Raw genomic sequence first — 21524 nt, 5'->3', positions numbered from 1 at the left:
TTTTGTTGCTGTCCAAACATGTGATTAGGGATGTGTACCGAATCCGGTACTTTCTCAGCATTGACCATATCCCGCCAATCCTACCGGGCACCTGTCATTAACCGTGCTTTTTTATTATTTTTATTTTTTTTATATATATATATATAATTTTTTCTTTTTTTATTAAATCAACATAAAAACACAAGATACATTTACAATTAGTGCACCAACCTAAAAAACCTCCCTCACCCATTTACACTCATTCACACAAAAGGGGTTGTTTCTTTCTGTTATTAATATTCTGGTTCCTACAATATAGAACAATACAGTCGGCAAGGGATACAGTCCGTGAAGCACACATGATTGTGTGTGCTGCTGGTCCACTAACATTTTCATTAATTACTATTTTTATGTAATTGTTTTTATATTGTTTTACTTTCTTTTTTAATCAAGAAAATGTTTTTTATTTATTTATTTATCTGATTTTATTTTATTTTTTAAAAAAGGACCTTATCTTCACCAGACCAGGTTGTCAATGAAATTAGATTGTTTAAAGGTTTCTTAAAACCAGGTCCAGTCCAGATTATGTCCAGGTCGGACTCAGCAACACACACCTTCATTTATGTACACTGAAAATTAGGGAACACAACAACAGATTGCATATAATCTAAAAACAAAATTACATTTTCAAAATAAGCATTTACACTACCGTTCAAAAGTTTGGGGTCACATTGAAATGTCCTTATTTTTGAAGGAAAAGCACTGTACTTTGCAATATCTACATAGGTGTATAGAGGCCCATTTCCAGCAACTATCACTCCAGTGTTCTAATGGTACAATGTGTTTGCTCATTGGCTCAGAAGGCTAATTGATGATTAGAAAACCCTTGTGCAATCTTGTTCACACATCTGAAAACAGTTTAGCTCGTTACAGAAGCTACAAAACTGACCTTCCCTTTGAGCAGATTGAGTTTCTGGAGCATCACATTTGTGGGGTCAATTAAACGCTCAAAATGGCCAGAAAAAGAGAACTTTCATCTGAAACTCGACAGTCTATTCTTGTTCTTAGAAATGAAAGCTATTCCACAAAATTGTTTGGGTGACCCCAAAGTTTTGAACGGTAGTGTATGTACAGTCCAGATTATGTCCAGGTCGGACTCAGCAACACACACCTTCATTTATGTACACTCAAATTAGGGAACACAACAACAGATTGCATATAATCTATAAACAAAATTACGGATCATACTTTATTTTAGTTCGACTACCTTAGTTCTTAGGTTTATTTGAAATAGGGACATATACAAAAACATAGACATCTGAAACAGTTATCCAATGTATGCATCATAGTGTTTGTAGCCAAAGCTAATTTACAACACTTGTCCCCAACAACAACAACAACAACACAGATCCAACATCATTAAAATACACAGTAAACCTACACCCCTGGGTGTGTTTCTTAGTTGCTATGGGTGCTGATTATTTTCACCTGTCTCTGATTGGTGTTCAGGACGCTCACCCGCTCTCAGGCACTAATCAGAGAGCTATTTATTCCTGCCTTTCGCCACACTCAGTCTGGCTGTCTTGTTTGCTTCACGCAACAGTTACGTTCGTATACCTTTTTGATTCCTGTTCTAAGCTTCGCCATAGCTTCCGCGCTATCGGCACGCTTTCCGGAATTTTGTGTATTCCTGACTGAGTTATGGAAAATAAATAATTTTCCTATCTGCACTCTGCCTCTGGAGTTCCGTCTGCATCTTGGGGAGAAGACTAGCGCATTAACATGCGACCCCACCGTAACACCACCGATTCATGTAAAATCCAATCCAATCCAACAGTACCTGGGTTGCGCATGACGTCACGCCCGGTTTCCGACTCAGCTGCCTCTTCGCACTCTGACACTTGCCGATCACTCCGGCAGCACTGAGAGCAGACTCAGCCAAATTACCTTTGGTAACGTTGCAATTTTCAATGCCAACAAAGCAATTGACTCAAAAAAGGCTCCAACATAAGTAAAGTAAGGCTCCACTTTACTAAAAATGTGCTAGCTCGATGCTAATATACATTGGCTTTGCTATTGACATGCTACTGATTAGCATTTTACATGGCGATTTCAACACCACCAAATGTGTAAATAAAAACCACAACTAAGATGCACGTTACAATCAAACAGCTGGATCATATTAAGTACAATACTTAGAGTATTAACACTTTTTAGGACACAACAAAAAAACCACCATAAACTATACACTACTGCCATCTAACGTCTTGGACTTGCAACTATAATTGCAACTTAATGAGACTCAGAAATGTGGTAACAAAACAAGATATAACAATTAATATTTATTATTGCGGACTGCGTGGCTCAGTTGGTAGAGTGGCCGTGCCAGCAAGCTGAGGGTTCCTGGTTAGATACCCGGCTTCCGGCACCCTAGTCACGTTCGTTGTGTCCTTGAGCAAGACACTTCACCCTTGCTCCTGATGGGTCGTGGTTAGCTCCCGCCATCAGTATGTGAATGTGTGTGTGAATGGGTGAATGTGGATATAGTGCCAAAGCGCTATATAGTGCCAAAGCGCTAAAAGTATAACAAGTGAAGTGAATTATATTTATATAGCGCTTTTCTCTAGTGACTCAAAGCGCTTTACATAGTGAAACCCAATATCTAAGTTACATTTAAACCAATGTGAGTGGCACTGGGAGCAGGTGAGTAAGGTGTCTTGCCCAAGGACACAACGGCAGAGACTAGGATGGCGGAAGCGGGGATCGAACTTGGAACCCTTAAGTTGCTGGCACGGCCACGCTACCAACCGAGCTATGCCGCCCAACAACAAGTATAAACCGTTTACAATTAACACACAAAAGTACTAAAATGTGGTACTGTTGAGTACCGGTACCGCTTCCCAGGTACCTGGAATTAGTACCGTATCAGTTCAAATGTAAACGGTACCCATCTTTACATGTATGTCATCAAATGTGTAAGTATGTCGTATATACAATATGTAAATATGTCGTCCATTTTTTAAAAATAGTTTTTCTTACAATAGTCTCACCACAGCTCAAAATCTTTTCCAATATTTACTCTCGCCTTAGTTCTACATTTTCTACATGCATAATTGGAGGCAAGTTATCAGCCTTGACTGAAAATCATTTGTCGCCTCGCTAAGAATGCTTTTGTGTAAGTGCCAGTCATGACCGCCAGCCTTTTTACTCGGGCCGTCTATCAATTTTTCCTCAGCATAGTTAGTTATTGTTGAACAATATATACATTTAAAAATACATATGTTTTGGTAAGCCACCTAAGATAGCCGGTGGTGGTAGCTATATTTTTTGGTTCAGAAAAGGGAACTTTGAACAAGTATTTTACACTTACACAATAAAAAATAAAAAAATGTCAGTAAACATCTTTCCTTGACAACATTAAGAGCAGTGCTGGCGATCGGGTTGATTAGAAATACTGAAAAAAGCAAACACTGAACTAGACGGATTACAGTTACAATAGTATATAGTAGTAGAAAAATAAATAAGAACAACTTTAATATAAAAAAAATATACAAGGTAAATAGAAATAAAAAAATGTAAAATGAATGTCAAATTAAATAAAGGAAAAAAAAACATGTTGATGTCGCTTTTTGCTCTATTCATCACTGCACTATTGTCTTATTAGCCTTGCACATATTAATTATATAAGCACTTGTTTATATTTCTCGTTAATCATTATTATTTATTGTTTACATTGAACAAAGAGAGCACAGTCTACTAAGTGTATTTATTGTGTGCTAAAGATATGTGGCCAATATAACTGATTCTGATTAATAATGATAAATTAATGAAATATGTTGCTTAATGGTGTTGAAATTGGCATACATGCTTCTGCAGAAGACAGGAATAATTTATTGTTTATTGTCAAATTTGATGTTGCTGCTGGATTAACTGGAATACATGTTTTTTTTTTTTTACTGTAGATCAGGGGTGTCAAACGTACGGCCCGGGTTATATATATAGGTTATATCCCGCCCACAGTATGAGTTTGCTCAGTACAAAAATGAGCCGAAATTTTTGAAAGAAAGAAACTGCTGTTCTAAATGTGTCCACTAGATGTCGCAATAGCAATTATGTGTATCTTTGTAGATTATGCTACATATGTAAAACAAATAAACCGTATGATGTTAGTGCACCAGTTGAGGAAAATGAGCAAACTACATAAATAACATCCTGTAATTTGATTTTGATATTATTTTTTTATCTTGATAGATTGACAATTAACACCAATGAGTTGACTAATGAACATTATCACATCATTTATTCAGAAAGTATAAATAATGACAAATAAAGATAGAATACTACTAACCGCAACATGTAAGTGTAAAAAAAAACAACAACATTATGATTTGTACATTTTCAGAATGTGCTTGTTCTATTTTTAAACAAAGAAAACAATCTGAAGTTGTCTTTATTTTTAAGTTATCGTACCGTATTTTTACCAGTCCGGTCCACTTGGGAGTAGATTTTTTTCCATGGGGCCCCCGATCTAAAATGAGTTTGACACCCCTGCTGTAGATGCATGAGCTACTGTATGTCAACAAACAATGTCATTTTCCTCCCATTCTTTAACTGCCCCAAGGGGTGTTAAAAATACGGCTTTATAAGAATAAAATTAATTTAATAAAAACTCAATATCCTAATAACAAATCACACAGCAAAATGTGCATCTAAATGGTCTCACACCTGTGCAACAAGTGCGAAGTGATATAGATGTGACTTCACCTGTTTATTATATAGTATATGGTCATTAACATAGGGAATTCAACATTTGTGTTTAGTGTCCCTGTTACACAAATACGGTCTTCCTCTCAATGCTATCTCATACTCTTAATAAACATCTGACACACTTTGCAAACAACCAGCATCAAACATCTTTGTGAAATTGGCAGAAGGAATCAGCGAGCCGATGAGTGACAGTTTCAAATGTGGAGTCTTACCAGGTGTTTTTTGATTGATTGAGACTTTTATTAGTAGGTTGCACAGTGAAGTACATATTCCGTACAATTGACCACTAAATGGTAACACCCGAATAAGTTTTTCAACTTGTTTAAGTCGGGGTCCACTTAAATTGATTCATGATACAGATATATACTATCATATATACTATCATCATAATACAGTCATCACACAAGATAATCACAATGCATTATTTACATTATTTACAATCAGGGGTGTGAAGGGGGTGGGGGGGGTTGGGGGGGGGGGGTAGGATATGGGCATCAAGTAGTGGACATAGAGAGAGAGAGAGAGAGAGAGAGATCAGAAGGCATAAGAAAAAGTATCTGCATTTGATTGTTTACATTTGATTGTTAGCAATCCGGGGAGGGTGTTAGTTTAGGGTTGTAGCTGCCTGGAGGTGAACTTTTATTGCGGTTTTGAAGGAGGATAGAGATGCCCTTTCTTTTATACCTGTTGGAAGCACATTCCACATTGATGTGGCATAGAAAGAGAATGAGTTAAGACCTTTGTTAGTTCGGAATCTGGGTTTAACGTGGTTAGTGGAGCTCCCCCTGGTGTTGTGGTTATGACGGTCATTTACGTTAAGGAAGTAGTTTGACATGTACTTCGGTATCAGGGAGGTGTAGCGGATTTTATAGACTAGGCTCAGTGCAAGTTGTTTAACTCTGTCCTCCACCTTGAGCCAGCCCACTTTAGAGAAGTGGGTAGGAGTGAGGTGGGATCTGGGGTGGAGGTCTAGCAGTAACCTGACTAGCTTGTTCTGAGATGTTTGGAGTTTAGATTTGAGGGTTTTGGAGGTGCTAGGGTACCAGGAGGTGCATGCGTAATCGAAAAAGGGTTGAACGAGAGTACCCGCCAGAATCCTCAAGGTGCTTTTGTTGACCAGAGAGGAGATTCTGTAGAGAAATCTTGTTCGTTGGTTAACCTTTTTGATTACCTTGGTTGCCATTTTATCACAGGAAAGGTTAGCCTCTAGAATGTAACCTAGGTAGGTGACCTCATCTTTCCTGGTGATAACAATGTCACCCACTTTTATGGTGAAGTCATTGACTTTCTTGAGGTTGATGTGGGACCCAAACAGGATGGATTCTGTTTTACCCAAGTGTATGGATAGCTTGTTGTCAGCGAGCCAGGTGCAAGTTCTTATTATTTGTGTGGTGCAACATCGAAGAGGACGGACAAGCACTTGTTCTCTCAGCGGGAGACAGAGTTAGTGCAGAACAGACTGAATGATGTTTATCGGTAATGTCAGCAGGAAGACATTTAGCGTAACAAAAATCACACACCAACCCACAAAGCCTTGCTGTGTCCTTGTTTGGACCTGTTCTGTGTCTCCATGTGCAAGTGTCCTTAATGCCCAGGTGGACATTTGACAGACAAGGTCCATACAAAGTGCACATTTCACACATCCCGATTTCATGAATAACAAATCGATGTGTCCTTTAACACATCCTGAGGATGAAAGCCCGCTACAATATATGATAGCACTGTACCACTGCAACATACTGTATGGTAGCTAAAACTTAAATAGTTGTATTGTGATGAATCACAATTGTTGCATTGTTGATTTAATATGATGGCTTTTTACTTAATATGGTAAAAACCCATCAGACAGGCATAGAAATCAGTCCAACTTAACACATTTTATGTTTCAATGTTAAATAGATTTGCTCCCAAATCTAATAGAGCTAATGTAATTTGCATTCTCCAAATTGGATTTAAGCAAAACCAAACATTCAATGTGATTTAATGTCATTGCCTCTTTTTCTGTTTCTTTTTCTTATTTAATGCACGTCAACATATTTATAATAACAACGATAGAAATGTTCTGATAAGTTTGCATTTAAAAAAGCAGTTCTAATGAAAAAAGTAAAACTTTTCAGATTTTTTAAACATAAAAATGCTGTTCAAATAATTATAGTAATAAATGTCCGTATTTTTTATATTTTAAATGCTGTTGTAATAATAATACAGCATTTTCCGGACAATAGAGCGCACCGGTATATAAGCCGCACCCACCAAATTTCAGAAGAAAAAAATATTTTTCCACATATTAGCCGCACCGGACTAAAACCCGCAGATATATATGTTGTGAAAATAGTTATTTACACACAAAGATTTTGTAAATATTTATTCACATACCTTAAATGTTTCCAAACAATGCCTGTAACACAGCATTAAAATGGCTGATCAAACAACAGACGTCATCATCATGAACCCACAAGCTCTACAACCAGCGAAACAGACCCATTAACTCCACGGTGACGTTTAATGAATTTACGAAACTGAAACAATACAAAAAAAAAGCCATTGTAAGTTAATAATACGAGCACAGACACTTTTGATCGTGTTAGCATGTTCGCTAATGCTAACGAGACCAGCTTGATTACATTACAATAGCAAGTACAAATGTTCATGAAAACACTCCTACAGACATCACACATGGCACGATTTAGTAAGTCAAAATTGTTCAAGTTATGTTGTAAAACTTACAAACGTTGCTTGGAGTGATGAATGAAGAATCTATACAAGTAGAAACGCTATGGATGGCTAGAAGATGGAACAGGACTTCTACTTCCGGTTGAAAGCACTAAATGGAAGGACACTACAGCACCTGCAGTGAGTGAGCGCCTCCAAATGATGGCGCCATCGCACAAACAATAACACACCTATTCAGTGTTTTTGTTTTTGTTTTAAAACTATTTGCGAAGAAAAATCTATAAATTAGCCGAAACATTTTATAAGCCGCAGGGTTTTAAGAGTAGGAAAAATTAATTATACGAGTAGTAAACATTTTTGGATCCGTTTTTTTTTTTTTTTTTTTAATCTAATAATAACTGTAATACTTTTCTGATAATTTTTAACTAAGCATGCTTTTTATAAGAATAACGGGGGAAAACGTGATAATTTGTTATTAAATAATGCTAATGATAGTAGTAAAATGATCTGATCATGTTTTTAAAAGTTTTAAAAATAATAGTAATTTTTGGGATATTTTTTTATTTAAAAACACTGTTCTAATAATATTAGTAGCAATTTTCTGATATATTTTTTAAAAAATGTTGTTCTAATAATAATTGTAACTATTTTCAGATTTATTTTTAGCTGGTGTAACAGTCATAATTTTCGGATCCTTTTTTTAAATGTTAAAAAAATGATCTGGTAATATTTTAAAATATTTTAATAAAAATAGTAACCTTTTGAGGTTTTTTTTAGTTTGAAAATACTGTTTTAATAAAATTAGTAAAGCTTTTCTGCCAATTTTTAAATACAAAAATGATAGTCTAATAATAATAGCAATACATTTCTGATACATTTTTTTTTTATCAAATCTTCATTTACGTTGTTGTTATTATTAGTTAAAGTACCAATGATTGTCACACACACACTAGGTGTGGCGAAATTATTCTCTGCATTTGACCCATCACCATTGATCACCCCCTGCGAGGTGAGGGGAGCACTGAGCAGCAGCGGTGGCCGCGCCCGGGAATAATTTTTGGTGATTTAACCCCCAATTCCAACCCTTGGTGCTGAGTGTCAAGCAGACAGTTAATGGGACCCATTTATATAGTCTTTGGTATGACTCGGCCAGGGTTTGAACTCAGAGAATAATTTCGCCACACCTCGTGTGTGTGTGACAGTCATTGGTACTTTAACTTTAACTTTATAATCAGAATATTTTTCAAAACATGTTTTTATTCAAAAATACTGTTTAATAACAATTGTAATAATTTTCTGATTTGTCTTTAATTGGTTGTTATAATGAAAATAATATTTTCTGATCTCTTTTTTTTAATGCTGTTCTCTAAACAGTTTAGCCCAATGTTGAGTACTGTATTCATTTAGAAAAAAAACTGTATTTTTTTCTTTAAAGCACTATACTTGAACACACTTAATCCTGTAGCGCATTGCAAGATATCATTGCATTTATTTTTTTCAAAGGTTAGTTTTGCCTTCTTTCTTAAGATCACTTTATACTATAACCTACTTTGAGTGCTTCCTCACGTTTATAATCATTCACACTATTTGGAACCATAACTTCATAATAGCAGTGTGCCCTTTTCATCTTTATACTTTAGCTCTTACCAATATTAAAAATTAATGATGGTGTTAAAAATGCAAAAAGTGTAACGGTTAGTAATGTGTTGCTTTGCTTTACACTCAAAGTTATTTCAGATGAGTATACAGTATGTGTACAAGGTATGATGACTCTGTATGCCACGATACATACAGTAGTAGTACACCAGTATGTTCTTTGAAGTACTACATGAGAAAATATGTTAAAAATATCCTCACAAGCATCCCATCTTGTTAAGTAGTTGTGGCTATGAGTATTTCATGAACTATACAAGCTCTGCCAAGCACGCTAGCGTCACCATAGGCACATTTTGCCAGACGCCAGGGGGGCTGTATGAAATATTTACGCGTTACATCTTTCCTGTGGCGAAAACGAGAAGGGACTTTATTTTTTTTAAAGAAAATGACACAGTCCCGCTTTTGTAATGGAGTTTAATCCTCGTGTATTTCACCGCGCCAAAGTCCCTGAGATATTTCGTACACAACGCCGAGCTCCGAACCGAATGTTTTGATTCCTGAGGATTTGCCGTCTTGCTGTTATCCAGTAATCTTCCACACTCTGAGTTTACATGGGCAAACGATCTGATAAGATTATCACACACACAAACAGATTAGGTGCCTGTCAGCAGATTATCGTCACAGCAGAAGCAATCACCTCTGCACTCCGCCTGTTCGCGGGAATTTAGTCGGATTTGATGCAGAATGTTGTGTATTGGAATTGTGTGATTGGTCTTTTTATCACGCGTAACAAACTCCATCAAGGAACAAATTGTGCTCTTTGTAGAAATGTTGGGCATTTTCCAAATGATCAAAGGGAAAAATTATGAATGGAGAAGCATTGATGTGACAATGATGTCATTGCATTACTGAGAGATTTAAAGGAGACCTCCATGTGTTCTGCAAAACCAACTTTTCTTACCTATTGGTACCTAACGGAGATATTTATAAAACAATCTTGCCTTCCTTCATACTTCCTCCAAACGATCTGTTTGCCCAATTTGTGACATTTTCCCCAAAATGTGGGATCAGCCGATAGCTCCATATATGGTATAAATTTACCTGAAGAAGTCCGCCGTTGTTGTCCGACGCTGTAGTCAATGAGCTCACATAGGATCTCAAGCACGCCACTTAGTAATTTGTTCAAAAAGGTCAGACGAAAAACCAAATCGTAAGAAAACCGAAACAATTTTTCCTATTTGTAATAATGCCATCCTTCCAGACAAAACACATTTTCAAGATACTAATTGCATGCAGAAAATACAGAATACATATAACATAATGGATGTATGAACGCTTAACATCGCTTCTTCTAGTTGTGTCACTTCCGATACAATGCCGATATTGATATCTTGAGCATTGGCCAACACCGACATCAACCTTGATACCATATCCTTGGTACGTACCTGCGTTATTTTGTAGTGTGGAAAGGTTTGATCAAGTAAAATTACTCAAAGAACAATAAATGGTAGGTATAAAAACCCCACTAACCTCTTCGACAGACTAATGCTGTCTTTAATTTGAAGTGGAGTGGTCATTGGTTTTTGGAGACACCTTGTGGCCACAATAATTCATGAAGTTAAACCCATGGTGCAGTAAGTTGAATGATGCGGACACGTTTGTTACTGGATACTTTTGACTACGCTTCTGCCTTACAGACTTTTTAATGTGTAAGTAATATGCAACGATAATCAATTTGATACCTGTTGGTATTGACAAATGTGCTGTTTAAGACTGCAATATTATTCAATAAAGGACATGTATTATGTACGTTTAGCTTGTGTGCTATTACAGTATGGGCCTAGCTGTTGTGTAGCTGTTAGCTCCTAGTAGCCTATAGCCTATCAGGTGTACCTTTTGAAAATGACTACCAAAATACAAGCAAAGACCAACATATTGGAGGACATTTAGGTGTTATCTGGCAGCTTTGCACAAGTGAACACACTGCAGGACTGCTTGTATTAGGGATTTTAAACAAAAGTCGGTATGTTTTTTTTATGATATCAGTATCGGACCGTTACACCCCTAATTACAAGCCCCGGGAAGCCTATTTGCATTGCTACGATGATCTGCTGTGATATCCTACATGTCGAATAACATCTCTCAGCAGTCACACACAGTTTTTGAAGAATCTTACACACGTCACCACTTAGTACCACGTTTTTCGTTCCAATCTGTTCCAAAAGTTTTGGTGAAGATCCAACCTTAAGAAAACTGAAGCAATTTTTCCAGACACCCAAAATTTTTGCAAAAAACTATTTTATTAAGAATAATAATATTTGTCCATACAGAAAACATTTTAAAATGTATATAAATGACGAATGAAATTGCTATATAATTTTGTACTTTGCTCCTACTTCTTTCTTGAATCCAATGACTGTCTAAGTGCTGGCACTTGCAACTCTTTTTGGCCCCGTGATGGCTTGTTTTGCAATTTTACACAGACTGGATCGCCAGCGCGAAGGATTAATTTGTCTGAGCATTCCATTCTATTGCGTAATGATATGCAGGCAAAAAGAATGGTTTTGATAATAATAATGATAATATATTTTCTTTGTAATGCACCAGAAAAATCCCAAAGTGGTACAACATTCAGGAGTTGGCCAGCAGATACTGCCAGCTAGCTCAAAAGAGATAAAAGGCAACATGAAATGGTAGGAGAATTAAAAGAAAACACAAGAAGAGAATACAAAATGTCACATGAAAATCTCCTAAAAGGCTTTTTTTATGAAAAAAATAAAGTGATTTACTTTTTTTTTTTAATGACTCCACTCTGTGAGTGCCATCTTTTATGTGCAATGTTTGGCTGTACGGCTCACCAGAAGCCGGGAGAATATATCCGTTCAAAATCAAATCATACAAAATGTGAAGCGCACTGTAGGAAAAGCAAGGTAGTGTACCGGTGTGCACAGAAAGTGTTGTGAGTATACAGCGGTAGTGAGCAGTGTAAGTGTGTGTGTGTTGAAGAGTGCTGGTGTTATTACATGGCCTGCTGCACATGACACATGGAGACGCGCACAGAACATGTACACACTGATTCCCAGCCAGGACTTATATGCTGTATGAGAATGTCAGAATCGTAAATGGTGCTTTGTGTTACACTACTTGTCACAGTTGCATTCACAACTCCTGGGAGTATATTTTTTAAGAACACGCCTTACGAACATTCACAGACAAAAAGGGACAAATAAACAAAATGCATGGTCTGCATAATATACATTTGATTTCTGCGTTATTTATTTTTTCTTAAATTTGCACAAAGTCTTAAAAAAAACAAAACATTTTCATGTTGTCATTAAGGGGTGTTGTGTGTATCATTTTAATGGGGGAAAAAAATAATTCAGTCCCTTTTGGAATAAACCTATGCAAAAAAAAGTGAATACAGTTGTCTCTTGTTTATCGTGGCTAATTGGTTGCAGGCCTGGCCGTGATAAATAAATTTTTGCAAGATAGGATTATTATTAAAAAAATCTAATAGTTTCATATTAGGAGTGTAAAAAAGATGTTCTAAAGGGGAACTGCATTTTGGGGGGATTTTGCCCATCATCCACAATCCCTTTGTGAGATAAGAACACACATGCTTTTACCTTTTCTGTGCATCCTAAATAGTGAAAAACTGCTAGTAGGAGGCGTCTAACAATGCAGTCAGTAGAATTAATCTATTCCGCCTATAAAGCACTCTTTTAAAAAAAAACGGACTTTGACCTGCATACAACCAAGTGATAGCAACATTTTTGTTGTAAGAGTTAACACCGAGGATCGCACTTCAAATATTCCAGCTTCACTATATAGTTTTTCAAACATATTCTACATATAATTAAGTATTAAAAAAGTCTTAATAATGTCTTATTTTCTATTATTATGTTGCAGCGATTGATAAAGAGTGCATCCCTCGGTTAAAGTTGAACAATGCTAACAACGCGGCAGCTAATCTTCACCGCGACAAACATTTGGCAGAACTCCTGCCCCACTAATAACACATCTCCACATTGGAGACAGGAGCGATGATGTCGAAAAACAAGACGTACAGTACTTGTAACAATGCGTCACTTAATGCTAACAAGATTGCTATCAGCTATCAGCAGTTCTCCGGGCAATGCTAAGTGGAGAGTAACTCTGTTGATGCACATCAACTTTGACAACATCGGCTTCACATGACGCGGGTGAGCCTTTAGCGTGAGCGTTGTGGAATGCTAAGAATGCTAACAACACAGAATGCTAATTTTCATTGCTGCGACCGTCAAGTTGACCAACTTTTGGCAGAACGGCTTACGTCCGTAGTTTCAGCGCATGGAAACCCAGTTCTAATTTAGTTGAGATTTACTCGAGTTCCACGTCGTAGTGGTTGTGTTGTAGTGGCCGGGTGACAACCATAGCAATGGCGCTTGGAGGCTAACAGTGAGTACTGTAATCTACATAGAATACATTTAAGGCTACTATATTAGAGGGGTTTAATTGCGTTAAAAGGCAAGCATAAGGGTGTGATTATGTGATTATGCAAAATGTTTTTTGATGCTGTAACTATATGAAAATATGAGATTTATTAATGATAATCCTACCCATGGAAATCCGTCAAGCCTAGAAGCAATGAGCCGAGATAAAGGAGGAACGACTGTAGCTATAGATTTAGTGCAGGAAGAGACTTATCAAAGTTAAGGCAAATATTTATTGCCCTTTTTTTCCATTTTACAGCGGCTAACTTATTGTTAAACTTGCCTACATGACTAAGTTCAAACATTGCCAGCACACTCTGACACGTCTCCTTCCTCCTGTGGCTCATTAGGCTACCAGATCTCCTACCGCCTGGAGCACAGGGACGGTCAGCAGGGGACCACGGTGGAGGTGGGCTCTAACGGTCGGCAGTTCACCGTCACCGGCCTCACGCCGGAGCAGAGCTACCTGTTCCGTCTCGTGGCTCGCACCGCTGTGGGCTGGGGCCAGGAACACGAAGCCCTGGTTGTCACCACGGAACGCAGAGGTAAACTTAACCTTTTCCTTCAGACCTATTTTTAAATGTGCAGTAGGGAAGGTCGTCATATGGCCCCATTCCTGGGTGGATCTGTCATGTTGCAATGCAGTCTGCTCAAAACGATGGAAAGCGCCACTCTATAAAGCAACTGACGCTGTGATCAAAGTTGGAATTGCCCAAAACACATTTTAAGATATTCAACACTATACTGCCATCTGGTGGCTGAAGTGGATAGTGCACCCTCCCCAAATCGTCACGTTTTGTGTGACAGGTAAACCGCGACGAATGGGCCGTATGAATCCCCTTCCTACTGTAGTCAAAACCAAATAAAGAAATATTCCTTATGAAATATCTGCTATCTGTTAGCATAGCCTCTTAAGGCCCAATCTGTTTGTTTACGTGCTTTTTTTTATTTCTTTTTGCTATTTGGGCTTATTGGACCCTAATTAGAATAAAAACTAAGAATCATCTTTTTATATGATGTACTTAGTCCATAAGTACACAAATGTGTACTTCATGTTTAGTAACATGCTTAATTCTTATTTTTACACTTTTTTTCCCCAAATTCCATTGTATGTTATACTCTTCTGACACCACCAGATGGCAGTATAAGTGTCCACATAAGCGGCCATAAGACCCCAATTCAGTAGTGTACACAATTTTGGAAATAAGAGCTAAAAGGTGCTGTCCACGCATGTGGCCACTAAGCCTTTAGAGCAGTGGTTCTTAACCTTGTTGGAGGTACGGAACCCCGCCAGTTTCATATGCGCATTCACCGAACCCTTCTTTAGTAAAAAATAAAATGTTGGTTTTTTTTTTAAATTCAAGACAATGTTATGTTTTTTACTGGTGCACAAAATGAACTGTGCATGAACCACAACAAATTACACACCTGCAAATCAGATGGAAAATTAGAGGGAACATTGTTTGGGGGAATCCATAATACGCCGATAGGGAGAAGTTTTTATTTACACGATGAATTGGGTGTGTCTTGACATCCGCGGCGGAGGCTCCGCCGAACCCCTGAGGCCAACTCACCGAACCCCTAGGGTTCAATCTAACCCAGGTTAGGAACCACTTCTTTAGAGGTTTAATGTGGTGTCATCATATTCAGACATTAGCCAGCCCACAACAATCCCTTTTTTTTTAATATGGGTAATACGCCAGTCCCTGAGGAAGAGCTAAGAATGGATTGAAAACTTTAAAAAAAAAATGCTACCTCACTGAAACATTTTATATACAGGATGTTGCTCAAGTCTTAGGTCACTAAACATTTAATGAACTTTTGAAAGCAACCCCCATCTGGTTGTCATCTCCAATAAACCAGGAAGTAGCCTAATAACAAACTTACAGGTGGACAAACAAACAGACCTGCGCACTAGTAAGTTGTATTCCGTCACGTGATTTTTGAACGGCAGTAAAGGAAGTGGTGGGCCACCAAAACAACATGGCTACTGTGTAGAAGCAGAGTGTGAACTATCTGAATATGCAAGGGGCCTAGATCTTACCACTAAAAGCAGATCCGAGCAAAAATCAAACTATGCAATGGAATCCATCCCTGTATGTTATCAAAAAATGATTTGTCAAGTGGATTATCCGACGGTCACGTTCCCAGACTTGTCGAACTATCTGGCGCTCCAGACGTCATTCTATACGACAAAAGAGATGAAAACTTGAAAAAATGGAGGTCTACAACTTGTTTGTGTGTGGCTGGGTTAAGGAAATTGGTATCAAGACTCTGTATATATATAAATATTCATAATTTTTGCTCAGGTAAGGTTGCACTTTATGATTTAACTTTGCATCTAAAGGCATGTTTGTTGCCTTATTGTTGCTGTTGCACGCGTGTTTTTCCCCGTCTTTATCAAAATATAACTGTAGATCCCAACGTTGTTTATGTATTAAAAGTTTAATTTATGATTGCTGCCTTCGGTAACAGCTTAACTCGTTTAGGTTTTGCTCACCTGTTATTATGTTATTTTATTTAGACTCGACGAGTTGGTGCTTTACGAAACACTCATTACAAAAATGTGTTTTAAGAATTTCGAAACAAGATAAAATACAAATAATATCAAGATAATACTTAAATGGGAAATACTAAACGTTAAAAGTATATCAAACAAACATTTAACAAAGTGATCACTGCAATCTCCCCTGGACTGGAGTACGTGCCGTTTTTCTAGCACTCTTTTGTCCTTGGTTACCTCTCGAGGAACTTTAAATAAACGTTTATCCTTTTGGCGCTTTGAGCGGTTACAACAGCCTAAAACAAGGCAAGCGTAGGGCTTTTTTTTTCTCAGAGAAAGGCAAAATGCCGCCCTGAACGCTATGAAAACAGACGCTCGCTGGCCCACCACTTCGAGTCTCGCATATTTGATGAGCCTGACGTGACGTCGGGTGAATACAACCTATTTCTGGTTATGTGTTCTCAAACATCATGGCCTAAGCCTGAAGCACAGTACTGTCGGTATATCAAAAAGTGAAAAAGGTTGAAGTCAGAGTACAATAAGCAGGTTCGTGCACAGATTGACCCCCTGTGGTGCTCAAGCACCTGTTCTTTTGCTCTGCTCTGCATGAGAAAAGTGCCCTTTCTGCTGGAGCCCAGTTTATTTTCATTCATTTCAAGGGCTCATATTATAAATTTATTCTACATTAAAACACTTCCTTGTGGTCTACATAACAAGTAATGGTGGTTCTTTGGTCAAAATGTTGCATAGATTATGTTTTACAGACCATCTTCAAGCTACTTTCTGACCGTCTCTTCAGGATGCCCCATTTTGTGGGCGGTCTCATTTACGTGCCTCCACTTTGACATCGTCTTTTCCTCCCCATCGTTGTTGTAGTTTTCAGCGCTTCCATAGTGAGTCTACTGACAGATTAGTTTTCAAACTATAAGCTACTTTGTATTAAAAATGGCAACAGCGGAGGATGTACACTACCGTTCAAAAGTTTGGGGTCACATTGAAATGTCCTTATTTTTGAAAGAAAAGCACTGTACTTTTCAATGAAGATAACTTTAAACTAGTCTTAACTTTAAAGAAATACACTCTATACATTGCTAATGTGGTAAATGACTATTCTAGCTGCAAATGTCTGTTTTTTGGTGCAATATCTACATAGGTGTATAGAGACCCATTTCCAGCAACTATCACTCCAGAGTTCTAATGGTACAATGAGTTTGCTCATTGGCTCAGAAAGCTAATTGATGATTAGAAAACCCTTGTGCAATCATCTTCACACATCTGAAAACAGTTTAGCTCGTTACAGAAGCTACAAAACTGACCTTCCTTTGAGCAGATTGAGTTTCTGGAGCATCACATTTGTGGGGTCAATTAAACGCTCAAAATGGCCAGAAAAAGAGAACTTTCATCTGAAACTCGACAGTCTATTCTTGTTCTTAGAAATTAAGGCTATTCCACAAAATTGTTTGGGTGACCCCAAACTTTTGAACGGTAGTGTATGTGCATGTACGAGCCAGTCTGCCCCACAACAAAAGGAAAGAGGAAAATAATAAACTTATTTTCAAATTTTTCGGACTTGTGCAGATCCTAAATACACAACAGTAGGTACCAATAAGTAAGCAAAGTTGGTTTTGCATAATAGGTCCACTTTATGAATAAAATGTACTATTACAGTTATTAGTCCTCCCCAAATATGTTTCGATGAGGCATTTATTTGACTTCTTGGGAATTATTCCCCGATCTGCTCGGCGGTGGTGTTCACAAGCCTCCAGTCTCGCCCCCAGGCCCCTTCCTTTTCCTCCTCATGCAGCGTTGAGCCTAAAGCAGGGTACACACACACTGTGAGCGCTTTGAGTATCTAATTATAGAAAAGCGCGATATAAAATCTAATCCATTATTATTATTATTATTACACATAAAGACAATTTGGCTGTTTTGTCCCGATGTTTCGCCCTTCCAACCAATGAGCTCATGTTTGGTAAGGTTGTGTGATCGTCCTGTGTTCAGAGTGGATTTGTCTCGATAATCGGTTCCAATCAGGAATATTAAACATGTTCAATATTTACGACTATTCTGTTCCGATCATATTTCTCCTCCATACCGATCGTCCATGAGTTCGGCCTTGTACAATTTGATTGATAACTTGCTTTGGAATCATAAAAGTTATAGAAATATTTAAGTATTAAGTTTTAACAAATAAAGTTTGGAGTGTATCATAAAATAATATTTGTTGCATTATTAGATAATAATAAAGTATGCTGTACATGTGTTTCTTTCCTGTCAAAATGGAGCTAGATAGAAAGATAAAGTACTATATTGATGCATATCAAGTCCAGGTTTTCGCAGGCCAAATAAAATGATGCGACGGGCCAGATCTGGCCCCTGGTCCTTGAGTTTGACAGCTTTGCTCTAGACCAGTGGTCCCCAAACTACGGCCCGCGGCCCGCCAGCGTCCAAAATCCGGCCTGCGGAAAGTCTCACATTGTTTTTTTTTTTATTTGTCTGACCGCTTCTATGTTAGCTACCTCTCTTTGTTCATAATGTCTATTTTCTGCTAGATCTACTCTCTATTTTATGCTGCCCTTTCTTGTTGTTAGAGTGTCCGCCCTGAGATCGGTAGGTCGTGAGTTCAAACCCCGGCCGAGTCATATCAAAGACTATGGAGGGAAATCTGTGCACACGCGGGCCGGACTATTGAAACCATGGCATTAAAACTGAAATATAAAGACAACTTCAGATTGTTTTCTTTGTCTTACTTTGGCCAAAATTAGAACAAACACATTCTGAAAATATGACAGTAAAATATAGAAAAAAATACCCGGCAGCGGTAAAGTTTAGATCAGAGGTCTCCAAACTACCAAAATCTGGCCCGCGGGAAGTGTCAATGTATTTGTTTTTCTTATTTGTCCTTCTAATCTATTTTCTTCCGCTTGTTACTCTCGGGGTTTTCTAGCCGCTGAGGCAAATTATATTGTCAAAAAATGCATTTTCCCATCGATAACGTGACATCATCGCGCTTGCGTCGCAGTGTCAGGCGAGCGTGCGGCAAGTGCCCACTCTTTCAGTCTATTAGTGCGTGAGATATAATGTATATATATGTATATATATACTGTATATCCATCCATTTTCTACCGCTTGTCCATTTCGGGGTCGCGGGGAGTCGCTGGAGCCTATCTCAGCTACATTCAGGCGGTAGGCGGGGTACACCCTGCACAAGTCGCCACCTGATCACAGGGCCAACACAGATAAACAGACAACATTCACACTCACATTCACACACTAGGGCCAATTTAGTGTTGCCAATCAACCTATGCATGTCTTTGGAGGTGGGAGGAAGCCGGAGTACCCGGAGGGAACCCACGCAGTCTCGGGGAGAACACGCAAACTCCACACAGAAAGATCCCGAGCGCAGGATCGAACCCAGGACCTTCGTATTGTGAAGCAGACGTATTAACCCCTGTTCCACCGTGCTGCCCTATATATATATATATATATATATATATATATGTGTGTATGTGTGTGTGTGTGTATATATAAATATATACACACACACACACACACACAAATCCCAGCCCTCGGCCAAATTTTTTCAACCCAATGCAGCCCCACGGGTCAAAAAGTTTGGCGACCCCTGCTCTAGACTCTTATTAAGCTACTTTTTAATTTCCTTGTTCTACTTAGTATTTGCAGTATTAAAAGAAAATCTTACTTTTTTTTTAACTTGTCGCAGCATGATGACGTCTGTACTGCAATATGTGTGCAAGCCTCTATGTATCGGAGCAGGTACAGAATGTGACACTTTAACGAGGCGGAATGCGAAGCGCTACAAGGTCATAAAGGTCTCAATCTGCTGGAAGCGTAAGATGCTACAGTGATGCAGAAAACATAAATGTCCATAAAATGTGTCTGTGCAAGTGTGTGAGGCACGCAATTACCCTGTCATCGTCAATTTAGCGACCACATAGTGTTCCTGCGCTCTGCGCTGTTTCCGCACGTCAGTGTTTACTTTTTTGAATCATCAAATTCCCTAAACGCAGACCTACACCTGCCTTAACTACAACAACATCAACAACAGTATTGATCACCATAAAAAAAAAAGAATTAAAGTTGCTAACTTGAAGCTGCCAAGGAGTTTTTGTCTGTTCCTATAAGGGGTGGGCGTATCGATCTAAATATCAATGCTATCGATACCAAGGTGGAGGGCATGTTCGACATTTTTCTGGCATAGATTAAGCATTTTCAAGCATAACAATAGATAAATGGACTAAAAATATAAAGTACAGTCGTGGTCAAAAGTTTACATACGCTTGCAAAGAACATCATGTCATGGCTGTCTTGAGTTTCCAATCATTTCTACAACTCTTATTTTGTTGTGATAGAGTGACTGGAGCACATACTTGTTGGTCACAAAAAACATTCATGAAGTTTGGTTCTTTTATGAATTTATTATGGGTCTACTGAAAATGTGACCAAATCTGCTGGGTCAAAAGTATACATACAGCAATGTTAATATTTGGTTACATGTCCCTTGGCAAGTTCCACTGCAATAAGGCGCTTTTGGTAGCCATCCACAAGCTGGCATGACCACTCCTCTTGACAAAATTGGTGCAGTTCAGCTAAATTTGTTGGTTATCTGACAAGTACTTGTTTCTTCAGCATTGTCCACAAGTTCTCAATGGGGTTTAAGTCAGGACTTTGGGAAGGCCATTCTAAAACCTTAATTCTAGCCTGATTTAGCCATTCCTTTACCACTTTTGACTTGTGTTTGGGGTCATTGTCCTGTTGGAACACCCAACTGCGCCCAAGACCCAACCTCCGGGTCGATGATTTTAGGTTGTCCTGAAGAATTTGGAGGTAATCCTCCTTTTTCATTGTCCCATTTACTCTCTGTAAAGCACCAGTTCCATTGGCAGCAAAACTTGTTCAAGTCAATGATTCATTTTTTCAAATCTGTGCTGAGTTCCTTTGACTTTCCCATTGTCGCGTTTGTAACCGAGTCTAATGACTACATCACATGTGCCCTATTTAAATGGGCTCAGAGAAGTCAACAGGTGTCGTCAATCATAATCACTCACATGAAGTTAAGAGGCCATTTGATTTGATTGTAACTTTTCTACATCACCAAAATTGATAATGTATGTTGCTGTATGTATACTTTTGACCCAGCAGATTTGGTCACATTTTCAGTAGACCCATAATAAATTCATAAAAGAACCAAACTTCAAGAATGTTTTTTGTGACAAACAACTATGTGCTCCAATCACTCTATCACATAAAAATAAGAGTTGTAGAAATTATTGGAAACTCAAGACAGCCATGACATTATGTTCTTTACAAGTGTATGTAAACTTTTGACCACAACTGTATATTTACGAAATAGTGGTCATTATGCGCCATCCAGCCCTGCACACGCCGGGCTGGAACCCGCGACCACACGTCAACTCTGATTAACAATTTAGCCAACAGGCTAAACGCCCACCGACCAGTACACCCCCTGAAGTATTGGGCAATGATGTTGACTCAATGTTGTCACGCTTCGC

At 38.2% G+C, this 21524-nt stretch overlaps 1 protein-coding gene across 3 annotated transcripts in view; it reads left to right on the top strand.

Annotated features, from left to right (window-relative positions):
- The window catches only part of LOC133634106 (protein sidekick-1-like), a 962694-nt gene that overhangs the window by 895569 nt on the left and 45601 nt on the right, over positions 1-21524 (top strand). For all 3 annotated transcript variants that reach the window (XM_062027111.1, XM_062027112.1, XM_062027113.1), the window contains one exon: positions 13838-14032. In XM_062027111.1, coding sequence (XP_061883095.1) covers positions 13838-14032 — 195 coding nt within the window. The remainder of the gene's footprint in view (positions 1-13837; positions 14033-21524) is intronic.

The sequence above is a fragment of the Entelurus aequoreus genome, linkage group LG18 (genome assembly GCF_033978785.1).
Source record: "Entelurus aequoreus isolate RoL-2023_Sb linkage group LG18, RoL_Eaeq_v1.1, whole genome shotgun sequence".
In the NCBI taxonomy this organism is placed as follows: domain Eukaryota; kingdom Metazoa; phylum Chordata; class Actinopteri; order Syngnathiformes; family Syngnathidae; genus Entelurus; species Entelurus aequoreus.
Note: the sequence above shows the minus strand (reverse complement) of the source record. Positions and strands in the feature narration are given on the sequence as shown.